The 25,120-nt window shown below is 34.9% G+C and overlaps 3 protein-coding genes across 4 annotated transcripts; 1 reads left to right on the plus strand and 2 right to left on the minus strand.

The window, feature by feature from the left end:
- Positions 1–424: 424 nt before the first annotated feature.
- Positions 425–1,877, minus strand: LOC141649125 (putative germin-like protein 2-1). Its single transcript, XM_074457844.1, has 2 exons — positions 1,679–1,877; positions 425–1,205 (listed from the first exon to the last, which is right to left on the minus strand). The coding sequence occupies exons 1-2, from the start codon at positions 1,812–1,814 to the stop codon at positions 613–615; spliced, it is 729 nt and encodes a 242-aa protein (XP_074313945.1). The 5' UTR covers positions 1,815–1,877; the 3' UTR covers positions 425–612.
- A 7,719-nt stretch (positions 1,878–9,596) lies between these two features.
- Positions 9,597–14,036, plus strand: LOC141596895 (uncharacterized). Of its 2 annotated transcripts, none has more exons than XM_074417180.1 (9): positions 9,597–9,905; positions 10,370–10,574; positions 10,656–10,746; positions 11,529–11,674; positions 11,788–12,031; positions 12,415–12,519; positions 12,600–12,782; positions 12,979–13,180; positions 13,453–14,036. In XM_074417180.1, exons 1-9 carry the CDS (start codon positions 9,737–9,739, stop codon positions 13,947–13,949), a joined length of 1,842 nt encoding a protein of 613 aa, XP_074273281.1. In that variant the 5' UTR covers positions 9,597–9,736; the 3' UTR covers positions 13,950–14,036. The 2 variants fall into 2 exon arrangements, with proteins under 2 accessions (XP_074273281.1, XP_074273275.1); XM_074417174.1 differs by having other exon boundaries at positions 9,654–9,905; positions 11,508–11,674.
- Positions 14,037–16,188: 2,152 nt separating this feature from the next.
- Positions 16,189–20,638, minus strand: LOC141596912 (uncharacterized). Its single transcript, XM_074417187.1, has 5 exons — positions 20,120–20,638; positions 18,116–18,235; positions 17,813–17,912; positions 16,815–16,930; positions 16,189–16,718 (listed from the first exon to the last, which is right to left on the minus strand). The coding sequence occupies exons 1-5, from the start codon at positions 20,444–20,446 to the stop codon at positions 16,515–16,517; spliced, it is 867 nt and encodes a 288-aa protein (XP_074273288.1). The 5' UTR covers positions 20,447–20,638; the 3' UTR covers positions 16,189–16,514.
- Positions 20,639–25,120: the final 4,482 nt, after the last annotated feature.

Genomic DNA, 25,120 nt, shown 5'->3' on the forward strand with positions numbered 1-25,120 from the left:
AGACAACCTTTGAGTGAACAAATTTGGAAAGGGACAAGCTTGGTTTTCATAAACCAAGGGAAAGGTCTTTTGCTAATTTGAGTAAAACCTTTTAGGATATTTAAATGACATATTGTTTTCTTTAATTTAAATTAAACACAACTTGAAAATAATCAGAGATCGATGTATTTGTTCAAACAAAGACATTTGAAAATTAAAATGGAAAAATTCATTTATGTGATACAGGTATGAGTAACAGTCATACTCACTATAACCAGACCGATGAGCAACTGTTGCTTGATCTTTATATCAAATCAAAGGTAAACAATGATCCGAACATAGGAAATATTAATAGAGTTGCATTAATAATTGCCAGTTTCTTAATAAAGCACATAAATTATTGTAAGCATTTATCTATATTTTGATAAAAAATCTAGATAGATCCTTAAAAAGAAAACAAATAGATATAAATATTGCCATTTTACATAGAAAAATACATGTGCTTCTAACACTTATTCCGTAGTCTAAATTATGAGACGATGATAGTAAAATTCAGTAGTTGATACTAACGCACTATATATATATATATTAGTGGCGCCAGATTAATTACTATCCTTATATTACTGCAATACTTCATATGGCCTCCGCTATAAGCTTCATCCACGATCTTCCGGATTCAATACTAGCGTCTTGGTCAATAAACTGATTCTGAAGTTTGTGTATCACGTCCTCATTGACCTGGAATGCTTTTGTAAGAACGTCACTAAAAATAGTTGGTGCAGTCCCGAACATGGCATTAGGAATATTAATTCGACCCGGATTTTGGCTACCAAAGCCGGCTACAGCCAACGCATCTGTCTTACCAATATTCAATTGAAAGTGTATTAAACCTTGAGGGAAAACCACGATGTCTCCCTTTTTAACGATGGCATCGTATAGCTTGTTGTTAGTTGTCACAAACCCGACGTATAGGGTCCCCTCTAAAACCGCAAAAATCTCCGAGCCGAGAGGGTGTATATGAGGCCCGTTTAGACCGAACGGGGCAATGTCGATTCGGCCTATGGCTATACCTAGAGTGTTTAGCGCTGGAAATAAAGCGTCGTTGATTAAATGTGCCGTTGCTCCTAGTGTGTTACTTGTGTTTCCGCGTATGTCAAACCCTTTGTACAAGAAATCTTGCATGGTCACGTCCTTGGGATTCTTGCAAAATTTTCCATTGACAAACACTGAAAAATAAATGAAACCAAGTTAGTATTAATAATGTTTTTTGACATGGTAATTATATTCAGGCTATAATTTTTAATTACTTAGGGTTTATAAGTCTTATTGTATGAACATATACATTCTCCGTAGTCCATACTAGTCATATTTTTCGTTAACTTTCCAAAACATTATGAAGTAAAAGTTTATATAGATGGAAAGTCAAATGAAGCGTAAATTCTCATTTTTAGACGCCATTTTCGTATGAAGCAAGGATTCGACGGACTATATGTATATATGACCATTTAAAAGTCCCTAAAATAGTCACTTTTTTCCCTAAAAGAGTGACCATTTGTAAATGGACACATATAGTAGTACGTCCATCCTGAAGTTTTCAAACGAAAATAACCGTATAAAAGAAGACCTATCAATATCAAGCGTGCATTCATGAAAATATTACTCCCGTAGTTTAATAATAATGAAAGAACAGGGCATGCACCTGAGGAATTATAATCGTCAGCACCAACACAAAAGTCCTGAAGAGGAGAAGGATCAGCTCCATTAACAACGTGAATAAAACTAACAAACGCCATGCAAAAACCAATCATGGCTAACATTATTGTATTCTTCTCCATATTAAATTATTATTATGTTAATATAAAATAAAATAAGTTGTTGTGATTATTAGTTCAGAAGGAGACTCATTTTTATAGTGGCAAGTTCCCTTACTTAAGAGGTAACCAACCACCAAATTTTGTACAACTATCATTATTATCATTTGTATCATTTGTGCAACTATCGTTATTATTATCACTGTATCATTTGTACGTCTAAAACGTGAATCACAAAATCTCATTTGTGACGGCACGTATCCGTCATTTTGGAGTGACGGATACCATTTTTCCTCACAAATGACCCAAATAGAGGAGAGAGGGAAACACATGGGGGTGCCCCCACCTTGTCCCCCCTATTCGTTTTGTGGGTGACATTATCCGTCACTTATCTCATTTGTGACGGCATTTGTATCATTTGTATGTGTCTAAAACGTGAATTGCCTGCACCTTTGTTTGCTTATGTTTATGGGAGATTTTTTTTTATCTCGGACTTTTCTCAACCACCCCTGTTAATCTGTTATTATTAGCGGAGATTAATTTTTTGGTTGGGAGCTCCAGGCCGTATGATAGTTGGGGACCGGACCGTACCCTACGAATTACCACTTATTCACATTAAAATTAAAATAAATTATTCGTACTATTTTCTTCTTTTCAAAAAGTCGAAACTTTGTAGGTATTTTATGATCAAATGTAACCACAATGGTCCAGCTAGCTAGTTTTACAACTTATGATAACTTGTTTTCCAAAAATGGTCACATTTGACTGTAAAATGGTCTCAAAATGCCATTTTTTTATAAAATACCAAAATGGTTCATCTTAAGAAGACCAACTCTAAACTTAATTATGGTAAATATGAGTTTTAACTCTATTTTGTCATGATATATTCTTAACAAATTTTCCCTACTTAACTTCTTATCATGTGCCCTAAGGGCACATGTTAGAAAATCCGTTGTTTTATAGTGGAGTCAATTTTTACAACATTATTATGAATAAGAGGTATTCGCCATTCATATTAACCTGCCAAGAAAGATTGTCATATTTATAGCGAACGGTTAATGCCCAGGGGCGAATCTATAAGGGTGATGGGGGTGAACTCTCACCCCCATCTTATCTATATAAAAGCAGAAGACAATACTCATCAGAGAGCGCGCCACGTCATTAATACATTTTCATTTTCATTTTTTTTTCGAAAATAGAGATTATGGTGGGACCCATGTGTGTGCAACGTATTTAATTACTAAGATATCCGTCTTTCAAAGCATGTGCTTAAATCCGTCTCGCAACAAATTATATAAAGTCATCTTACGGAAAACTTCTTCAAATTAATATTATGATAAAATTTTATACATTCCGTGTTAAGGTTACATTAATATCGTCATGGTTAAACGCTTCGCTTGTGCAATCTGCAAATAAGTCCATAATAAAATTCCGAAATTAAAAAATCAGAAAATAACGACGGGTGACGTAATCAGAGATGCCGTGAAAGAAAAATCTCCTCCGAAACCCGAACTTGCAATTAATTAAAAAAAATTACAATTCAGAATAGGAATAACAGGCAACATTCATGCAAAATACTCCGTAGAATATTAGTTTACATAACGAACATGTGAGTCAGGTCGGGTCAGAGCCATGTAGGTTGGGCCGGGTCGTGTCAGGCCCATATGCAGTAGGGTTAGGTCTTAGACTAGGGTTAGGTCAGATTCATTAGGATCGAGTCGGGTTGGGTTAAATCAAGTGTTTCGGGACAAGTAAAACTGAATATTATTTAATTTTATAAAACAAATTAAAAAAAATAACATTTTTTAATGATTTCAATCAAATAAAATTAGAAGTAATATAGCCAATTTATTTAAATGAATTAATTAAAACGTCCACATGTGAAAAAATTCAATAATTACTAATCATCAATGTCACCTAGATCTGTTTATTGTGTGCATTAAAATTGACAGAGAAATTAAAACAAGTCACAAAATTTGTTATAAATTACCAATCAACAATAATACATCAGATCTGATTATTGAAAGCGTTAATCCACAAAATTAAAAAATTTATAATTTTTTTTGTTTTAAATTAACAATAAAATTGAAATGTATATGTATATAATAGATATACGAAGTTTTCTACTTAAAATGACATATATTATAAAAAAATGCACGAAAAGTTTATATAATGGAAAGAAAACAAGACCATATTTTGAAGGTGATATGTCTGAAATATACATTGCATATAGGACTCATTCGTAATTTTCACCTAAAGTGATGGAAAATTTACGGATCATTAATAGCATGTCATTAAAGATTTTACAATTCATCTGGATGTGTGATTAAAAAACTTAATGATTACAAATATTAACACTAATCATAAATAATTAAACTTTATTGTTTTTATTGTAAAATCGCATACAATTTTAAACAAAAATACAACTAAATTACTTTGCATGTTATTAAGAATAAAAAAAAGGTCGAGTAAAAGATTGTACCGTCATCCTCTTCATCTCGATTTTCTTTGTGTTTGTCATCATCATGTTACACGATCAAATATATGGTTTGCGATTGGTGAATAAATTCCGATTATAAGATCAGGTGTGTACTATAAAATTCATTTTCTTTTTGTGTATTATAAAATTGATCCAGGATGAGGAAGGCGGAATTAGAGATGGAATTAAAGAGGGAGGCAGAGTTAAAGAGAGAGAGGATAAGGGAGGCGGACTTAGAGAGATAGGGCCTAGGGGGCGAGGGAGGCGGTGTTAGATTAGGGTTAGGAATTTAGAGAGTGTTGGGAGAGGATGAGTGTATATTACAATGAGTTTATTAGTGTTGGGTCAATTTGAGTATGGGCTGGTTTCTTTCTTTATTTTTTTGTTTGTTCGGCCCATTTGAACATTATATCGTATTTGGCCCATTTATTTGTGCGGGGTTGATTGTTAGATTGTTAACATCCTATCTTTATTAATTCAGAAGACAATATTCAATCCACGGCGTGCCACGTCAATAATTCAACTTTTCTTTTTTTGGAAATACATGTTTTGTGGGACCAGTTAGTGTGCAATGTATTTATTTCTTCAATTCGCTATATACAAACTGCGACAAATTCCGTCTTAGAACAAATACAATGAAATAATTTTATACATTCCGAATAAATGAAATTAATGGCATATAAGCGAAATGAATTGCAAATCGTAATAAATGAAACTAATTACAAATAAATGAATTACATAATTTAAAAAAAAATAAAAAAAATTTACATAATTACGAGAAGGAATTCCATTTAATTACGGGATTGAATTACATATAATACGGATAAATTAAATGCATAATTTTAAAAACTAAATAGTACGATATATATTTTTTTAAGAAAATATCCTTTGTTATTTCCTCTTAAACCATTGTATGTGAACACGTATTTGTAACAAGTTTAAACATTAATTATGTAGATCGCTGATTTAGACCAACTAAATAAGTACAACAGAAATGCAAAAAAAAAAAAATACATCCAAAAACATTAATACCGGCCCAAATACATACCCGTGCAATTTTGCACGGGTTTAAAACTAGTTAATTTTAGAAAAAAAAAATTAAAACAGTTAAAAAAAAATATTACCAATTGTATTTTAGTGATGAAGATGAGCAGATGATAGAGGAGATGCAAGGATTTTATTTTATTGATCGTTTTCTGGGTTTGGGTCGCGACTTTTTCTGGGTTGAAGATAAGGATTACAGGGATGAAGACGAAGGGTGATGATGAACTTTGTTTTCCTGTTTTACCAATTGTATAGCCGTATAGGGTGGGTCATGATTTTTTTTATGAATTATTTTTTGTAATATTATTTATTGTTTAGTGGTGGGACCGTGGAGATGTGGCTTATGGGTAGACAAATGGATCGTGTTTTTTTTTTAACTAGGTATTCGGGCCTTTTCGAACTAGCTTTATTTAGTATTAAAATTTATTTTCAATTAATAAAACTATTTAAAGTTGAATAATCATAAATTTATCATTAATATATTTTTTTATAACATATCTTAAAGTTACGATCAAATTAATTATGAGATAAATTCACTACTCCCGCTATTTATATTTTACTTAAATTAATTAGCTAATTTTTTATCATAAAAACCGTGCAGATCAAATTTGTGCATATTGTGAGCATTTCAATTTTATGAATATATCCAAATAAAAGATTAATTATATCCATTTATAGTTCAAGATACAGCTATAGAATAGACTATAATAATAAACCCCAAGTACGTATTCTTAAACTTTACGCGGGAAAATTTGGAGATTCAAGTAGATAGGGGATTACTACATCGACCGAGATTTTTATCATACTATTAAGTATTAATAACGTTGTTTTACCCATATTAGACATAATATAACATTAGAAATATATAAAAATAAAAATATAGCCAAAAAACCTTGTAAAACAAAAATCGACCGCGACGAGCGATTTTGGTCCGCGACAAGTGGTTTGGGAGCGATTACATGCCACCGCGATCGCGACCGATACCGAGATTTAAAACCCTGACACCCGTCACCCCCGTTCTATAAATCCTAGATTCGCCACTGGCCGTGTGGTCTACCTCCTGAAAGAGAGGACGACTGATGAACCAATCCGTGAATAACGATATTGTTAATCAGATTACTAACATTCCAGTGCAACATAATGATATTCCGGATACCCTCATTTGGGGGTTGTCCGTAGATGGAAATTTCTCTACCAAAACAACAACTTGGTTATTGCAAGGTTTGTTCGATCAAACTCTTGACAAATGTGAATTTCAGTGATTTGGAAATTGAATATTCCTCCTAAATTGAAATTTTTTTTCTTTGGAAAGCTTGTGTTGACGGCCTTCCAATGAAAAGTAGACTTCTCAAGAGTCATATTGATGTCCCACCTCATTGTGTTCTGTGCAACAATCCTATTGAAAACAAAGATCATTTCTTTTACGAATGTCCCTTGATTGGGCCTGTCATCCAAGACCTGAATATTATTAGTTTCAACGAGTTTTCGTCAAATTATGATACTATTACAAATCAAAGTTTTCTAACGAAACTTAATTATCTCAAAGATTTAATTCCAAAAGATTATTTCATTAAAATTATTTTTATTTGGTGGAATGCATGGTTTCATAGAAATGATATTATCTTTAATAATGTTAATTTAAGTATCAGCAAACTTATTACTTTATGTAATAATAGCACTAAGACCTGGAATGTGACTAGATTTAAGGATCTCAACAATCCCGAGATAGAAGAGTCAGCTAGAAACAACTATAGAAAGGAAGAAATTTGGTGGGAAAAACCTAGAAACGGTTTTCTAAAGCTAAATTTTGACGGATCAAGAATAAAAGGTAATAAAGCTTCTTTAGGATATTCTATAAGAGATCACAATGGTAAAGTCGTTTTGTTGGGAGCAAAAAAGTGCGGATCCAATAGTATCCTTGTTGCGGAAGCTCTGGCTTTAAAAGAAGGTATTTTAGCAGCTAAATACTTAGAAATCTCAAAGTTAATTTTGGAGGTGATAATTTATGTGTTATTAACTTAATTCGAGGTACTTGGCAAATTCCTTGAGAAATTTCTAGTATTATCAAGAATGTAAAATTAGACCTTCATTTTTTTGATGACGTGATAATTAAACATTGCTTTCGTGAAGCCAACAATGTTGCTGACTTCATGGCTACTATTGGACATTCATGTCCAACTCTTTCGAGGTGGTTTGATAGCCGGTGGCTTCAACTTACCTCCCTCATTCGAAAAGATGAGATAGGTTGGTCATACCCTAGAGGATCAACCTAGTTTTCTTACCTAATCAAAAAAAAATAAAAATAAAAAATTATAAGGTGTCTTCATCATGACTTAGCGAGTACCAAATTTTTCTCACGGGCAGAGATCGTTCGATCACATGTAATCCAGAACTATGGTCTCCACTTGTTTAATTTGTCCTTATGAACATATATCTTGGATTCATGGAGGTGTATATTATTATTGAAACCATGTTCCTTCATTTGATTGCTATTATGTTTGTTCTTTTAACTGCTACATCATTGGCACCATGATATGTTTGAAGCTCGGTTAACAACCAATTACCATTCTCCGATTTAGTGATACGGACTTGCTGAGTATGGAACTAAACAAGTGATTGATTTGAATAATAGTAATAGTAATTAACTAAAAAACCCTCTCTCTCTAAAAAAACCCTCTCTAAAAACCTAGCCTCCATTATTATTCGGGGGCTTCCATCGATCATCCATCGATGGTAAGCCTCTCAAAAGCTTTCTTAAACAACTAATTTTATGCAGATCTATCTTATTTTCAATAATAGTCTCCCTTTTGGTGAGATCTGTTGTTCCGTCCCTTCTTTCGGGGTTTTTCCATTTTTTCGTGGGATTGTTATCAATAAAATAAGTTTTAATCGACGGGGAGATTATCAGATTTGTTTCGTGGATGAATACATCAAGACGGCTACACTGTTTCCCTCCATCAAGAAGGATGCAAAGACATCGATTATTCATAGATTCAAGAAATTTATGATTTTGGAGCGGCGGTATATTACTGATATTTAGATAGTTATTTTGAATGTATTTTTTACGTTAGCAATCTTGATTTTCCTTTGTCTATTTGTTATCTTCATTGTAACCTACGCTTAGTTGATTATTAATGAGATGACAATTTCAAAAAAAAAAAATTAACTATAATAACAATAATAATAAAAATAATAACTATTACTATTGATTACATTACAATTATTATTAATTATATGATTATATTTAATATTAATATTATTATTATTTCGATTCGATTCAAATCTAATCGCCTTAGTTCGATTCGATTCACTCTATTCGATTCGGCTCCATTCGATTCGATTCGGCTCTAAAAAGCCGAAAGAACGGGGACCGAATCGAATCAAATTAAGTCCAAAAGAACAGGGCCTTAGTCTAAAAGAATGAGGTCCTAATGGTTTTACTTGTGTTGAAAGTGTGATGAAAACTCTCTTTAGATATTCCAACTGAACCTAAATTCACCTCCCAATTCCAATTTCAATATCATGAATTTATGAAATATCAGTGAGAAATTGAAATTTAAAATTGAATTGTACATTATCTCCAAACATGTTTATAAAATTGGATTTAATATTAAATTAGACAATTTTAATATCCAAAACCAAAGTCCAGTAACCAACTCCACATTTTCAATAGTTAGTTTTCCTTTAAATGGTCTTACAAGAGCTATCTTATTTCAAGCGTGAGGCCGGGATTCGATTATTACAAGCGACATAGTCACCTTTTGAAAAAAAAAAAACTTAAAACGAGAATAATGTTACCATTTTATACTTAATCGTCCCAACCAATTACAAATGAAGTAATGAAAAGTGATCATTTCATGTCAAAAATTATAATTAAAATTATCACATTTTATTCGTATCTTAATTTCAAGGAATATCACCCAACTAATATGAGAATTTATACATTTCCGAATGACAACCATAAAAAAAGCACAAATTCTCATTATCCGTCTATAGTTATAAACGGGCTAAATAGTAAGACAAGCAACAAATTGCATGACGGGATCCAAAAATGTCACCACTTTAAACATATTTGACCCATCTTTCACTTTAAACGGATATATTCCTCTATAATGAGACTAATTGAAAAAAAAATTCCAATTTAAAAGAGAGTAGGTACCAACTCAACCAGTATAACTACTCAATTACCCAAAGTTGGATTTGGTAGTGCAAAATTACAATTTTTTTTTATTTTTTTTAAAAAAACTTATCAACTTAAGCCTAAAACAAAACTAACCAACTCCACCACAAGTGTAACAAGTCTAACAACTACCACTCTACCACCTATAAATAAACTCCACCAAAGTTCAAACATACATTCCTTCTCCCGCCATTTTTCTTCAACCTTTCAACACTTTACACTTCTCTCCTAAATATCTCCGCCATGGAAGCCATTGATGAACAACCTTGCATCTACAGAAACCCTAACTCGCCGATTGAAGACCGAGTCAAGGATCTTCTAACTCGTATGACTCTCCAAGAGAAACTCGCTCAGATGACTCAGATTGAACGCACCGTCACCTCGTCTCACCCTCTCAAAAACCTCGCCATCGGTACTCTTTTTTTACTCTCTCCGTCTCGTAAATACCTTATTACGTTCGTAATTATACGAGATTTATGATTAGAAATATACTCCCTCAATTGATTTGACTTATGATCTTCCTAAATCCTACTTGACTTTTCGCGATCCTCATCTCTCCGTCTCGGAAATACCTGCTTATTCGTAATTATACGAGATTTAAGTCGTAGATTGGAAATATACTCCCGCAATTGACTTATGAACTTCTTAATTGACTTTTGACGGTCTTCAAGACGACACATTAACCGTATTATTAATACGAGTTTTAGCTAATCGAAGTCTCAAATATGGAATGTATTTTAGAAACGGAGGGAGTATTGTTTACGGAGATCATTTTTTGATCTAAATTCAACAAAAATAGGAGTATCATTATTTTTTAAACTATGATGAAGTACTTATTAAATATGGAAGATATTCAATTGGTGGGCGAATTTTCAGGAAGTGTACTGAATGGTGGAGGAAGTACTCCGTTTGAGCGTGCGTTATCATCTGATTGGGCTGATATGATTGACGGTTTTCAGAAATTAGCAATGCAATCGAGGCTAGGTATTCCGATTATTTATGGAACTGATGCGATCCATGGCAATAATAATGTGTTTGGTGCTACTATTTTCCCTCATAATGTCAATATTGGCGCTACTAGGTTTGTTTTCTTTTTATTGCTTTCACAAAATTAGTTTTTAGGAGTGTGGTTAGGGGTGAATTATTGTGTATTTTGATGTAGGGATGCGGACTTGGCTTATAGAATTGGTGTCGCGACTGCTTTGGAGGTTAGAGCAAGTGGAGCTCATTATACGTTTGCTCCTTGCGTTGCTGTGAGTAATTTTCATTTTAGTCGTTGTTAGTGTTGAATGTTGATTGCCATAGTGATTCGCTGAAGTTATGCATACTCTTGGTCGTAGTTTTGTTAAGTATTTCAATTCAATTCGGGCAGGTTTAGTCCAAAAGAACAAGGCGTAAGTGAGATAGTTGTTTAGATGAGACATTTTCAATTCATAGAGTACTTGGAAGAGAGTTAATAGTGGATTACTTGTGTTGTTTGATACTCCCTCCTTCCTTCTACCCATTTCATATTTTGGTACTTTGACCGGTGTTACTTACTTAGTTTGAAAATTATAAAGTTTAACAAATGAAACTAGAACATTCATGTTTAAAAATCTTTCACAAAATAATATCTCCGACAAAAAATGTAATACATAAATGGAGAAATAGATAGTCAAAGTATGGCGTTGGAGACAATGCAAAATGACATGGGAAGAACATAGAAGGAAGGAGGGAGTATGACTTCTTAGGATGCTACGAATACAAATTTGAAATTTGTAGGGTGTTGGTGTGTTAGGAATGTAACTTATATCAACGTGTCCTATTGTCCAAATGTTGTCGGATTGGAGGTATCTCCATAACAGTTACAGCAAAAGCGTAGCTAGCGAAATGAAAATGTACATGAACATGTCCTTTTGTCCAAATGTTGCTACTCTGAAACCCGTGGGTTGATAACTTGGTATGGCCCCACAACATCAAGAGTATTTAGGCCACTGATTGATGGCTCGGACCTTTTCTCTTTATTGATGGACAGACAAATTACGTCTCCTTACAGGTTTGCAAAGATCCGAGGTGGGGAAGATGTTATGAGAGTTATAGTGAAGACACCGAAATTGTGAGGAAGATGACTTCTATTGTATCAGGGTTGCAGGGGAATCCTCCAATGGGACACCCAAACGGTTATCCTTATGTTGCTGGAAGGTGAAGGACAAATTCTATTTTCAACAAATTTGTGTTTTCTCCCCTTCAACTAGCCTGTTGTAGTAAGTTACATCATGCTTTCAACTTATTGGATTCATTATTAAATGTTCCAGAAAGAATGTCATTGCTTGTGCCAAACACTTCGTTGGTGATGGGGGAACTCATAAAGGTATAAATGAGGGGAATACGATAACTTCATTTGAAGATTTAGAGAGGAACCATATGGCACCTTATCTGGACTGTATCGCTCAGGGAGTTTGTACTGTTATGGCCTCCTATTCTAGCTGGAATGGAATAAATCTTCATGCAGAACGTTTTCTTCTCACTGAGATTCTAAAAGAGAAGCTGGGGTTTAAGGTATATTTCCACACTATTATGCCTGGATTATCGTTTGTATTTTTGTAATGACACGACTTATTGAGTGACATTTAACATGGCAGTATACAGCTTCTATACCTCACTACACATAAGCTGTTAGGACAACTTATAGAGTAACCGCTAAGGCTGCGTTAACATGGCAGTACATAACTTCTATACTTACTGCCTTCATTAATGATATATACTCTGTATATAAATTGTTTAGAAATGAGGGTACAGTGTTACAAACATTACCTGCTCAGTTTTGCATTATTTTTGGTTAATGTGAGTGAGATCAGTTTATCATCTATCCTCTTTTACCGTCATATTTTGATCATATAGCCACTGTGAAACTGGGAATTTAATTTTGAATTTTGCTTCAGGGCTTTATAATTTCAGATTGGGAGGGCATTGACAGAATTTGTGAACCTAAAGGTGCAGACTATCGTTTCTGCGTTTCATCTGCTATCAATGCAGGAATAGACATGGTAAGGAAACAATAATTGTACTTGTATGGCTTAAACTTTTCTTTTGTTAATGTTCCATCCTTGACAGAGTAAGCATGCAGGTAATGGTTCCTTTTGAATACGAAAAGTATCTCCGTGAGTTGACCTATCTTGTAGAATCGAAAGAGATACCGTTGTCTACGATTGATGATGCAGTTGAACGAATTTTGAGAGTGAAGTTTGTTGCAGGGCTTTTTGAGCATCCATATAGCGACAGGTCTTTGCTAGATGTTGTTGGTTGCAAGGTAGGTTTGAAATTTTGCTTACTTTCTTTTTGCAATGTTGAATCAGTTATAAACTTGGAAGTGTTGGACCTATCATATCATCATAGACTAGACTAGAGATCCTCTAGTGTTAGTGGTTGATGTTGTCCGCTATTCACGCCAGTTAGCATTTATTTAAATTTTTAGCTTACTGCCTCACTGCTTGGTTCTGCGACAGTTGCACCGTGACCTAGCACGAGAAGCAGTCCGCAAGTCTTTGGTACTTCTGAAGAATGGAAAAGATCCAAAAAATCCTTTCCTTCCATTGGATAAAAATGCCAAAAAAGTTCTTGTTGCAGGAACACATGCTGATAATCTTGGATATCAGTGTGGTGGCTGGACTATAACTTGGAACGGAGATAGTGGCAGATTAACCACTGGTATGTTTTTCTTGGAATAATTATTCTGTCAAACTAGTAATTTTGTGGGTGAAGGAAAGGTGCCAGAGGGATCTAGCGGGGGTGGGGGTAATATGGGAAACCTCCATCCTAATGGGGGTGAGGCTGAGTTGCTGAGATCAGTCTTGGACCAAAAACAAGTGTTTAGTCGGGGTAAACCCTGTTCGACATGTCTGTTTGATTTTTGCTCTTGTTCATAATTGACAACAGCATGTAAACATAATTGCGTGCTGATAACACTGTTTGTATTGCAGGAATTACCATCTTGGATGCAATTAAAGGTGCTGTTGGGGATGGGACTCAAGTTGTTTATGACGAGTTCCCATCACCTGACACCTTAACAAAAGAAGATTTCGGCTATGCTGTCGTAGTTGTGGGTGAAGCTCCATATGCTGAGTTCACGGGTGACAACTCAGTGCTCAGTATCCCATTTAATGGTGCTGACTTGATTAGTGCAGTTGCAGATAGGATTCCTACCCTTGTAATTTTGATTTCTGGGAGGCCTTTAGTTTTAGAGCCATGGCTTCTAGACAAGATGGATGGATTAATTGCTGCTTTCTTGCCTGGAAGTGAAGGAAATGGAGTAACCGATCTTCTGTTTGGTGATTGTGAATTCGAGGGTCTGCTCCCAGTGACTTGGTTTAAAAATGTGAACCAACTGCCATTAGATGCGGGAAAAAATTCATACGATCCTTTGTTTCCATTGGGATTTGGATTGAAAACTAAGAAAACAAATATTGTAAATCAGTGAGTTTGAATACCAAGACCGGGTATCTGTTGTACTTATGGATCAAAGACAATTCTTACTATCAATGAACATCAGCCTTTTGTTTTGCCATATTCTATTCTTGGCTTTTTGCTATTGGCTACATCTTGTATGGATTTGAAGCGTGCAAACTCCAATAATCGGAGACAATCACGGATGATCATAGTAGCGAGTAATTTGATCCAACAACTCTCGAGGTCAGACAGAGTTTGTTCTCTCTTGGTTCTTCATTACAACAGGGATAATCTTATTAGATTTGGCAAGTCTTCCACCCCTTAGCTTTTTAGCGCCTGATGCTTCTACTGAGGTTACATCGGCCAGGTATGTACTATGGTAATCTCTTGTTTCACTTGATGACCCATGTTAGTAATTGTATCATATTTCAGAACTTTATGATCAGAGTCTGATCAAAGTCTGAAATCGGCAGTCTCGCTACCTGCATAATCTGAGGCTCTATGCTTTAAGCCTTTAACCCATTTAACTTTTTGTGCAAGTTCTGAAGGGGGGCTTCTTTATAAAGATACTCAAATTATCTGCTCTTTCTATGAACAAGACTGTGCAAAATTTAGGTAGCTTGAAATGAGTTGTTAATTTTCTTTGTCAATGAACAAGAATTTGCTTGTAATGTATCAAGGAGTACATTTATGTAGATTGGTAATAGTTGAATTCGAGTATCCCTAACACTTTGTTTGGATGGCGGTATTTGGAGGGAGAGGGAGGAAGACAGAATCCTTTGTTTGGTTAGTAAATTAGGTGTGAGGGATTTGGATTGGAGGGAAAATGGATCCCTCCATTTCCCTCCTACAGCGCAAATTGAAATCCCATCAACAGAGAAAAGATTTGGAGGGAAAACTCCCTTCTCCTCCCCTTCCCTTCCTTCCATCCTCCTCCCCTCCCTTTCCCTCCACTTTTAGTATCCAAACACAACCAAGAAGATAGTCTCATTGAAGCTTGGTCTATAAGTAAACATTAGTCGAGAGGATGGTAATCAAGGACGAGAATTATTCATAGGGAAGGTTAGTAGATCTTCAACACTTGTAAAGTCATTATGTGCGTACTTATCGTTATCAGCAGAGTCTTGGCATTTTAATAGTGTTCTACTGCAACTTTTCTGTTTAATTTTCAATTCTATTTATTCCCTCATTTTGCTCAAAAGCTTACTGCACTCATCTTCTGTAAAACTGAACTATATATTCAAGCTCAAAACATCAGCAAAAATGGCTGAAATAGCTGGCAACACTTTCGCCCATGCTGTTTTTCTCAATTCGTGTATATTCCGGCATATAAACTCTCAGTTTGTTCCCCTTGCTTCAATGATTTAAGAAATGAATATTTCAAGCAGGGGGGCTATGGTTGAAACCTTGACCTTCTGTTTTGTGGTCATCATCATTAAAGTGGTTTTGTAGGGCGCGGAGATATCACGCTAGAATTACTCTCCAATGTTCAGCCTTGTTCAATAATGCCAAGTGTTGCGGCCTGTTAAGTAACTAAATTCCTATGCATTGGATTTGGCTACAGAGTTAGAGAGTATCCATATCGCACCTTATATAGACTGCATTGATCAGGGTGTTTGTACTGTGATGGCCTCTTATTCGAGCTGGAATGGCAGTAGGCTATGTCAGCTATCTTAGTTGGTATAATCATTGAGAGGTAGTACTCATGTTAGCTATCCAAACCTAAAGAAACATTATAATGGGAAATATTTTTTTGAGAAACCATATAGGTGAATTATTTTCTACAATAACATTTATTTAAGGAAATCACCCAGAAAAGAATGGGTTCAGGTTTTCAGTGCTAGAAAACATAATTCGGCTTCAAATACACATTTAAACATATTTTTGTCAAATAAATCGTTCTTTGCTCGTGATAATACAATCTAACTATATTTTTAATTTTAATTCTATAATCAAAATGAAATTACATGCCTTTATGCTCTATTATTTTGTAGTCAATGGTAAATATTAATGTCAATCTAACTTGTATTGTGTTAAAAATGATCCTGGAACACTATTATACAGCGTACAACGATCTTATAATGCTTGTATACCTTATTTATTCTTATCATTAAATGAGGTGCAGAAGGCATGGTAACATGTTATACAACAATCTTACATGATAATTACCGAGTATCATCAATCTCATAAAGAAAACTCAGAAAAAAAAATGGGGTTGGTATGGCTCGAAGCAGCACTACCATTAGGAATAATAGCAGAAGCAGGAATGCTATGCGTTGCTCAGTTCTACAACCGCAAAGTCAATCTTAACTGAGGAATGGATATTAATGATTTATGTTTTTGTAACGAGCTTCTTAATAAGAACAAATGGACTTACAAAACACCAATTGTGGATGCCCCTAAAGTATTTATTTAACTGGATATTCGGCTTATGTAAAACTTGATTCCATGTCATAGCAATGTCAAGAAACCTGATCCTGTTTCCTGGTTTTACACATTATATAACACTAATAAACATAAGGAAAATTTAGGTATCTGGAACAATTTTGTTTCCTAAATCGGCTAGATGTAAGCATAAGAGACGGAGGCATGAACTTTAAGAAGCTTTTAGGATGCGGGATCTGGCAGCAGCTCTCTCGAGTGCCTTGAGCCTCTTGGCTTCCATTAGAGCTTTCTGTTGATCAGTAACTTCATCAACACTGACACTTGTTCTTCCACCATCTGGTGATTTGTCAAACTGTTTACTTGGAGGCATATCGGCAGCTGAAGAGTGGTCACCTTTCAGAGAATGGGATGCTTCCTGTTGCAAAACATTAACCCATAAAGGGCAAAGTATTTCAGAAATATTTGCACATAACCAATACAAATGCAACTCTGAGAAGGGCATTAAGCTTACTTCAGTAGTCGTGTTATAGATTTCGTTCAGAAAATCTTCATGCATCTCATCAGCCTCATTACTGTTGAAAGGGAAATCATCTTGGAGATTACCTGGCTCTTCCACATTCAGGACATCTACAACAACATTACCCTTGTATTAGCAACACAAAGAGGCTGTTTTCGAATGACCCAAGATGAAATTTGCTTCGAGAACTACACCATAAGACCGCTACTTCACAAGAAAAAAAATCGCAGCCACTTTAGTGAGCCATTTTTGATTTATTCCACCACAATCCAAAAGCAAAAAGTAATGAGTTTGGCCCTATTGGAAATATGGAACAATTCTGGACATTTAAAGAGTTTAATTTAATATAGTAAAACTGTAAAAGCATGACAAAAGTCCAATGTTACCAACTTTGCAGGTCTCTCATTCAAAAGAGGGCTTTCAAAGTTACAATATCCCAGTTCATGTTTTATGCCAGGTAAAAAATAAACTTACAAGTAACTAAATCTGATACTTGATGTTAAAGAAGCAAAAAAGCTGACTTCAAGAGCTGAGTTCTAATAATAGAAGGGACAGCCAAAACTAGTAAACACCCCATTCTCCACATAAATTAGTTGTCAGAGACTCAGAGATATTAGGGTATATATTCTATCATAATTTACATGAAAAAGTAGCAAGATTAGTGGTCAAGCTATAGAAAACTTATCATTTAACCAACTAAAGTAATTGCAAAAGCACAGATAAAATGTTTAATCGATAATGGATACAAAAGAAAAATTAAAATTTTGAACCGCTAGCAAAGAATGACCTCACACCGAACCCCATGCGTAAATTTTAGACTTGTGCAGTTGTGATTACTATTCTTTTTTAACTAACAACGATTTTTGTGTATTTGTTTCGAATATTGAGCACTACATAAAACTCAACCTCTAAAACAACAACATGCAAAAGGGCACATGCAATCAAGCATATTCATCTTAACAAATACGAGTATAAAAAGAAGGTAGGCTTACCTTCCTTATCAACGGGAATCTCATTTTCATGTTCTGACTCTTTCAGCTTTGTGATATCTCCTCCGTTAGCAACTCTTTCTTTTAATTCAGCAATGCACATCTAAGAGCATTAAAACAAGGTGAGTATCAAGAAAGCAAAACTAAGTTCATGACAGTAGCAACTAGCAAGTTATCAAAAACAGTGTTAACATAGAATAAGCTAGCTATACGAGGTAAAAAACTGAAAACATTATTCGGGAATGCTGCTTCAGTATAATTATGAAGTCAATGTACAGGAAGTATTTTTGAAGGAATGTGCTGCACCTTCACACGTTTTGATCCAGCTTCCTCCACCTTGTGTATAAATTGATCAAATGGAAAATATGGGATAAGTTGAGCGTGCCACTCTGCATACATACGAAGCAGATTCCCCAGATCATTGACCTGCAGAATAAAAATAATGGACAATGATTAATGAGAAATGAAAATAGAAGAAAGAGTGTTCCAAGATGAAACTTGATAAGCAAGAGTTCAATGTATGTTGTATTAGGATTTGCCATAGACAGAATTATGTGTGCTCATGAGTTCACATTCAATTATATCTACTAGGATAAGAGTCTCCATCTGCTAAGAACTTTACGATAACTGCAAAGCGATCCATCAATGGTCTGTGTCCTCCTAAGAAGGATCCATTGTGAAGATGTGAGCCCACTAGTGATAGACTAAAGTAGACTGAATAACTTGCAAATAATCGAGCAACTATTCAATTATCTGCGAGACTGCAGATGACATTATTTTTACAGAGCAAGGCGATTCATATGATGTACTTATGGAGTACTAAATACTAGTCGTACATACAAAGCGCAAACAAAGGACTATAGAATTCACAACCCTCACGTTCCACACTCCTACCCGTTTGTCTTTCCCTATCGTATACATAAGACTTGTGTACCAACTTTTTCTTTTTAAACAATTGTTCTCTATCATAAACACAGACATCAGAATGTGATCCAACATAAGGCTTCTCAAAAATCCTCATTTTACTTTCAGCTCCACAACAAAGTTTCATCTTTACATGTATCGACGCACATCTTTATCGAAAACAATCCACGAAAATAGATAAAAGGTTGAAACTTGAAAATGTAGATCAGAATTCTAGGATGAGCTGCAAATCAAATGCATTTTTTGATGACAAATGAGCTAACATAAGACATTAATCAAACATTGGCAACCCAAAACATGATTAACCACGAGTGTATCATGAATTTGTGATAAACATTCCATCAGTCAAAAGTTGAACTCTATGGGCTAGCCAAGGCAAACTTTGACACTCAATAACACATAATCAACCTGCCAGCAGTGTTTAACATAATGACAAATAAGCTTGGTTGAGACGTCTCAATCATTTGTTTACCTTTTATATTCGTTGTCAGATATTTTAGGGTGTGTTTGGATTGAGAGATTTGGGGGGAAAGTGAGGGGAGGGAATTGGAAGGATGGGAAATCCATTGTTTGGTTAGCAAAATGAAGGTAGAGGGATTTGGAGGGGAGGGAAAATGGATCCCTCCATTTCTCTCCTACAAGGCAAATTATTTCCCCACCAACATAGGCAAGATTTGGAGGGAAAATCATCTCCTCCATTCTCCCTCCCCTCCCCTTCCCTTCTTTTCTCTTCCCTCCTTTTTTTTCTATCCAAACAAGGCCTTAATCAATGTAAACTAATGAATGGGACGGAGGAAGTAATCAAAAGTGGCAACATCTCAATCTCACACTCGACAGTACAACAATTTCAATCCCTTTTATATTCAATAACTAACTACTCAGCATACAAATAAACAATACAAACAAAATTCAACCAGATTTGACAAATTCAGCATATTTTAGGCAAATGTAAACTAATGAATGAGACGGAGGGAGTAATCAAAACTGGCAACAACTCAATCTCACACTACAACAATCTTAATCCCTTTATATGCAATAACTAACTAGTCGGCATACAAATAAACAATGCAAACAAAACACAACCAGGTTTGACAAATTGATCTTAAACAAAATCCAAGGTACTCCCTACGTCCTGGTCATTTGTTTACATTTGGCTTTGGCACAAAAAACAAGAAAAGAGGAGTGAACCAATTATTGGATAAGAAGTGGGCCAATTTGAGTGTAGAGAATCAAGTTACCCACCAAAGACATTACTAAAATAAAAAGGTAAACAATTGACTAATAGAATAGGTAAATAATCGACTGGGACGGAGGGAGTAATAATTAATCTCATCGCATGTATAAAGTGCGGTAGATAGTAATGAATAAAAGAAAGAATGAGCTGACCTCATAACCGCGGCCGCGGCACTTAAAATTAGGAGGAAAGTAGCGGAGAATATAACCGAGGCCCTGATCGGAGAGGAGTAACTCAGGGGTAAGCTTTGGGCGAGTACGAGGCGCCTTCTTGGGCTTAGGCGGAGCAGAGGTAGCACCAAGCTTAGGACGGAAAGTGCCGCCGTTATTAAAGGAAGAGTTAGAGTTAGGGTAGACCTTAGCCGGAGCTGAATTGGGGGTAGTGTTAGGGTTAGGGTTAGGGTTAGAGGAGGGGCAGTCGCGGGACCAGTGGCCGGGTCGGCCGCATTTGTAGCAGCCAGTTGGGGCAGCGTCGGCCATTGACGGTGACGGATGATTACTGGAGGAGAATTGTAGATTGGAAGGTTGATTATTATTGCGAGTAATTGATTTACATTTGGATTTTGCGGGTGTTTTGGGGGGAGTTTTAGGATGAGTCTAGGGTTTCTATTTTTGGCGGGAAAATTATGGAGGAAAAACGTTTTTTTTTTTTAAAAAAAATAATGATGGACAAAAAACTTGTGTTCAAAATTTCCTCGCATTCTAATTGATTCAACTACTTTTCGTACCCGTAAAAATCACGGGTGCATTCCCTATCTACTAAATGAATAGGCGAAACTCCAATTTTTTCCCGCCTAAAACCTACAGTATTTCCTAAAATAGTGAATAGTGTTTGGTATTTTTCGTATATACTACAGATGTGGGCAGGATAAATTATAAATGGGTATGATCTTTTGTATTTAAATATTTATAACATTTAATATTTCACATTTTGCACAAATTTATCTCCGATCTATTTAGGATAAGAATTTTTTTTTTTAAAGAACTTATTTATAAAACTTTATTGACTTTTTATGATAAGAATTTACGGCTAAAAAATTATGGTATTAGTAAATATTTGTAAATTGACATCGCTAATTTCTCGGTAAAAAAAAAAAAAAAACAAATACTCATTTTATTACTTCCTACGATTTAAATTTTTATTTATTTCTCTATAAAATACATTAAGGAGAAACATGAAAAATAAATGAATGATCAATTTAAATTCTATAAATAATACACTAAAAAGTAAAATTCTATAAATACCGTGCATATATTACACGGGGTCTATATTAGTAACTCTATAAATACCGCGCATTCATTGCGCGGGATCTAAACTAGTTTGAGATTAATTGTTTAAGTTTACGCATAACTGTAAGTCTGTAACCTCATTAGTATGAAACATGTTGACATTTTTTTAGCCCTGTGTTGCTAACACGGACAGACGAAGATATTTTACCTGGCTTATAATTCATATAGTTTGGTGAGAACCATAGCAACATTTTAGTATCTATTTTATATAGATTGCGATATTATATTATATTGGTAAGTAGCCGTAATGCCTAATGAAGGTGATATGGAACTACTAATTGGACATTGAGAATTGTGATACAAAATTAACTGTGTTAATTGAATAGACGATAAGTCGGTAGCTCATTTTCATTATTGTCCAATATTTTTTTACTTAATTTGTTTCTCGTATATTTTCATCATTTTAATCATTAACCGTGTCAATTTCACATGAACACCACTTATCGTAGGTCTTGTTATTTTTTGCAGTATATAGTGATGGGTAAGTTTTCAACGGTGGGGTCAACACACTTACCACCAACAATAATAACCCAATTTAGTTGTAAATCGGGGTCGAACACGAAGACGGCGGGGGTTTCCACTTAGCCTAACTAAGAGTCAAGTCTAGTCAAAAATGAAGAAGAAGGGTTTTGATTTTAACTACTAGAGCAACTAAATAAACGATTGAATGAAGATGAATACGATTGATTAAGAGACTAGGGTCTTCGGGGTCACCTAAATGAACTAAGGGCGACAAGTCGATAAAATAGTCTAAGGTGAGGGTTCGTCCTAGAGGCGGTTACCAACTTTCGTTGAGCAACAACTAATTCAAAACATGCAACAAGACCACCAACAAATTTTCATTCAAAGGAGGAATTAAGTTAGTAAGACAAAAAGACACAAGCTTTCACTCACACAATTCGTCAAACACCTTGTATGCAATGCTAAGAAAGACAAATTCCTACACCAAAGACTCAAAACTTATCAACTAATCATGCCCACTAATCCTATTTAGGCTCCCCCTAAACCCTAGAAGGGTAACTACTCACTCATGTTGGAGTTAATCATGCTAATAAGAGGAGAAGAACAAACAACATAAAAAGAAGACATGGAGATGATTATAGCAATTATAAGAGACAAAAACAAAATGTAAACAAATGATTAACAAGTAAATAAGAGAGGAGATATACCAACACAAGTAAAGGTGATTGCTTGATTGAATAATAAGAAGGAAAACCTCCCAAATCTCCCAATACAATCTTCAAAAACCAAGTGTAAACAATTGATTCTTACTAATACTAACTAATTTCACTAAGTAATTACTAATTATTGAGGAAAGATTAAAGCTTGATTAAGGAAAGATTACAAATAATTATGGAAAATTCTCAGATCTAGGGTTGTGTTTACAAAGGGTTTAAGGAGGGGGTATTTATAGTTTCCACCTAGATTAGGGTAGGATTTGAAATGGGCTTGAAAACACGAGTCCAGCACTCTCGGCGGTCAGCCTGCCGGTCATCTGACCCGGGGAGGTCCCTGGAAGTTGAAATAAATTTTGGAAGTCATCGGTATGCATGGCCGGTCATCCCGGTCCTTGGCCACCGACCGGCCTGGGAGACACGTTTGACTTGAATCTTGACTTAAGGGCTTGGGAACTCCCAGTGGCCGGCCGTGCATTCATCCGATCTGACCCTGGGAAGTTCCTGTAACTTCCTTCAAAAACTTGTGATTTCCAACTTATATGTTCTCCCAGCCGGCCACCGGCTGGGAATGCCCCTTGCTTGATTTCTTCTTCAGTTGTATACACATGCACTCCCAACCGGCTGACCGGCTGCCGGCCTACCGGTTGGGGATCCTCCTCAGCATGATTTCCTTCTTCTTCCATGCAAAGCTTAGTAAACACGTCTTCGTTGCTTCATTTCACCCATTCCCGCCTCAATTTCTGCAAGGAGGCCACAATGTCATAGTAAAGGGAATTGGGACACGAAATTCGAGAAAGGAAGTACAAAACCGACTCAAATGGAGTCGAAAAGCATGAAATTAGAGGGGTAAAAGGGTGCAAAAGAATCCTATATCATATAGTTTTTTTCATTGTAATATAATTTTAATTGTTTCTAGGATAACATGGCTTTAGAGAGTATCCTTGGTGTTTTATATGTTATTATCCTTATACTATGATATTTTTATTTACTAAGTATATAATATGAACTACATTATATGAAAAAAAATATGTTATTTTATTTTATAAAATCTTTTTTTATATGTAACAAATACATTGGAATTATGGGTACATTTATACAATATGATATTATACAATTACATTAATATGATGTTTTAACAATAAAATACTAAAAACTTATTTATATGCCCGCGTAATTTGCCAATTTTGCATGTGTCATACGCTAGTAAGGGAGTGAGGGTAACATACAAACGATGTAAAAGTTATAGTTATGTGATGTAATTTTTTTTTTTGCGAGATAACTTACTTTGACAAGAAAATCCTAAAATTAAGAATTTAATTTGATGTTTAATGTTTAATTGTTGTTTAAGTGACATATAATATACTTCAAAGTTAAAAGGGTGTTTTTTTTTTTGCTAATAAATGACTTAGTGCTGTGGAGGTAGGTGATTGTATGGATAATTGAAAATGTTGATGTGTCATTTAGATATGTGATTAGTTTATCTTTTAATTATTATATATAGAATAGATATATAGATTTGTGTAAAAGTTAACCTTTTTTATTAAATTTTTTTTATTAACACAACTATATACAAAATTCCTTGTTAAAAAAATATATATATACAAAATTTATGCCAATAATATCTAAAACATGTTACCGCTTGTAAGATTATATGGAGTACTCCTTATTATAGGTGTTTAGTGGGACGGGCCATGGCGGGCTGGGCCGGGACAGGGGGCAGGTCGGACTGAGGGTTAGCAGCACTAGCACAACACGGGTGAGAGATCGGCTTAGGTCGGACCAGTGTTGGGCTGATGGGTGGTTTAGATTGAACACAAACTCTCATTTGTGACGTGCATATTCGTCACAAGATTACAACGAGTTAAATACAACCTAATGGGAAGATAAAACAAAAGTAAATTGTATCGGGAGTAACATTTTTTTTTGTCTTATTTACCCACGTGGGTAGTATATGACTCGTCACAAGGGAGATTTGTTGTAGATTGAATTGGTTTAGGGTTGGGTATTCTAATTTTAAGTGGACACCATTTTAGTAAATACTCCCTCTTACTTATCATTTTTTTCCCTATTTCGTTAAACTGATTATTCAGGTTTTTTTTTTCAGTAGTTTCTTTTTTTGGTTGATTTGTGTGGTTTAAAATGAAAAACATGTGGGGTAATGTGTTTTGTATGGTCCAAATTCAATTTCCTATTTTTTGTGCAAAAAAATAAAGAGGAAGAAACTGTGAATATGAGGGAGTAAATCTTATTTGATTCAAAGCGATAATTATTTTTTTAAAGCATTATTTAAATAAAAACTCTATGTACTTAAGCATATTCTCGTAGTAAAACAAAGTTAATTATCTTTTCATATACAAACGTTACTTTTTCACATACTTTTCCATTCAATTTACATCTAATACACTACTTTTCTAAACCTAGAGCCGATCAAGCAACCAACATCCGTTGGCCTAGCCCAAGCCGATCCGTTTTTTTGTTGGGCTTAGGGCCTCGAATTAGGCTCAACGAGGCCCGTCCTACAACTTAAATGGCCCAATTTATATTTGGGCTGGGTATGGGTCGAGCTTCTGGCCCGAAATCTGACGCGGCCCATACCATTGACACTAAGTAAAAAATATTTTTTTAAAAATAAATTGTTTACAGGTAAAAAGCACATTGGAACATTCGTTTATAATTTTATATGCCA

This window comes from Silene latifolia, chromosome 1 (genome assembly GCF_048544455.1).
Source record: "Silene latifolia isolate original U9 population chromosome 1, ASM4854445v1, whole genome shotgun sequence".
In the NCBI taxonomy this organism is placed as follows: Eukaryota; Viridiplantae; Streptophyta; class Magnoliopsida; order Caryophyllales; family Caryophyllaceae; genus Silene; species Silene latifolia.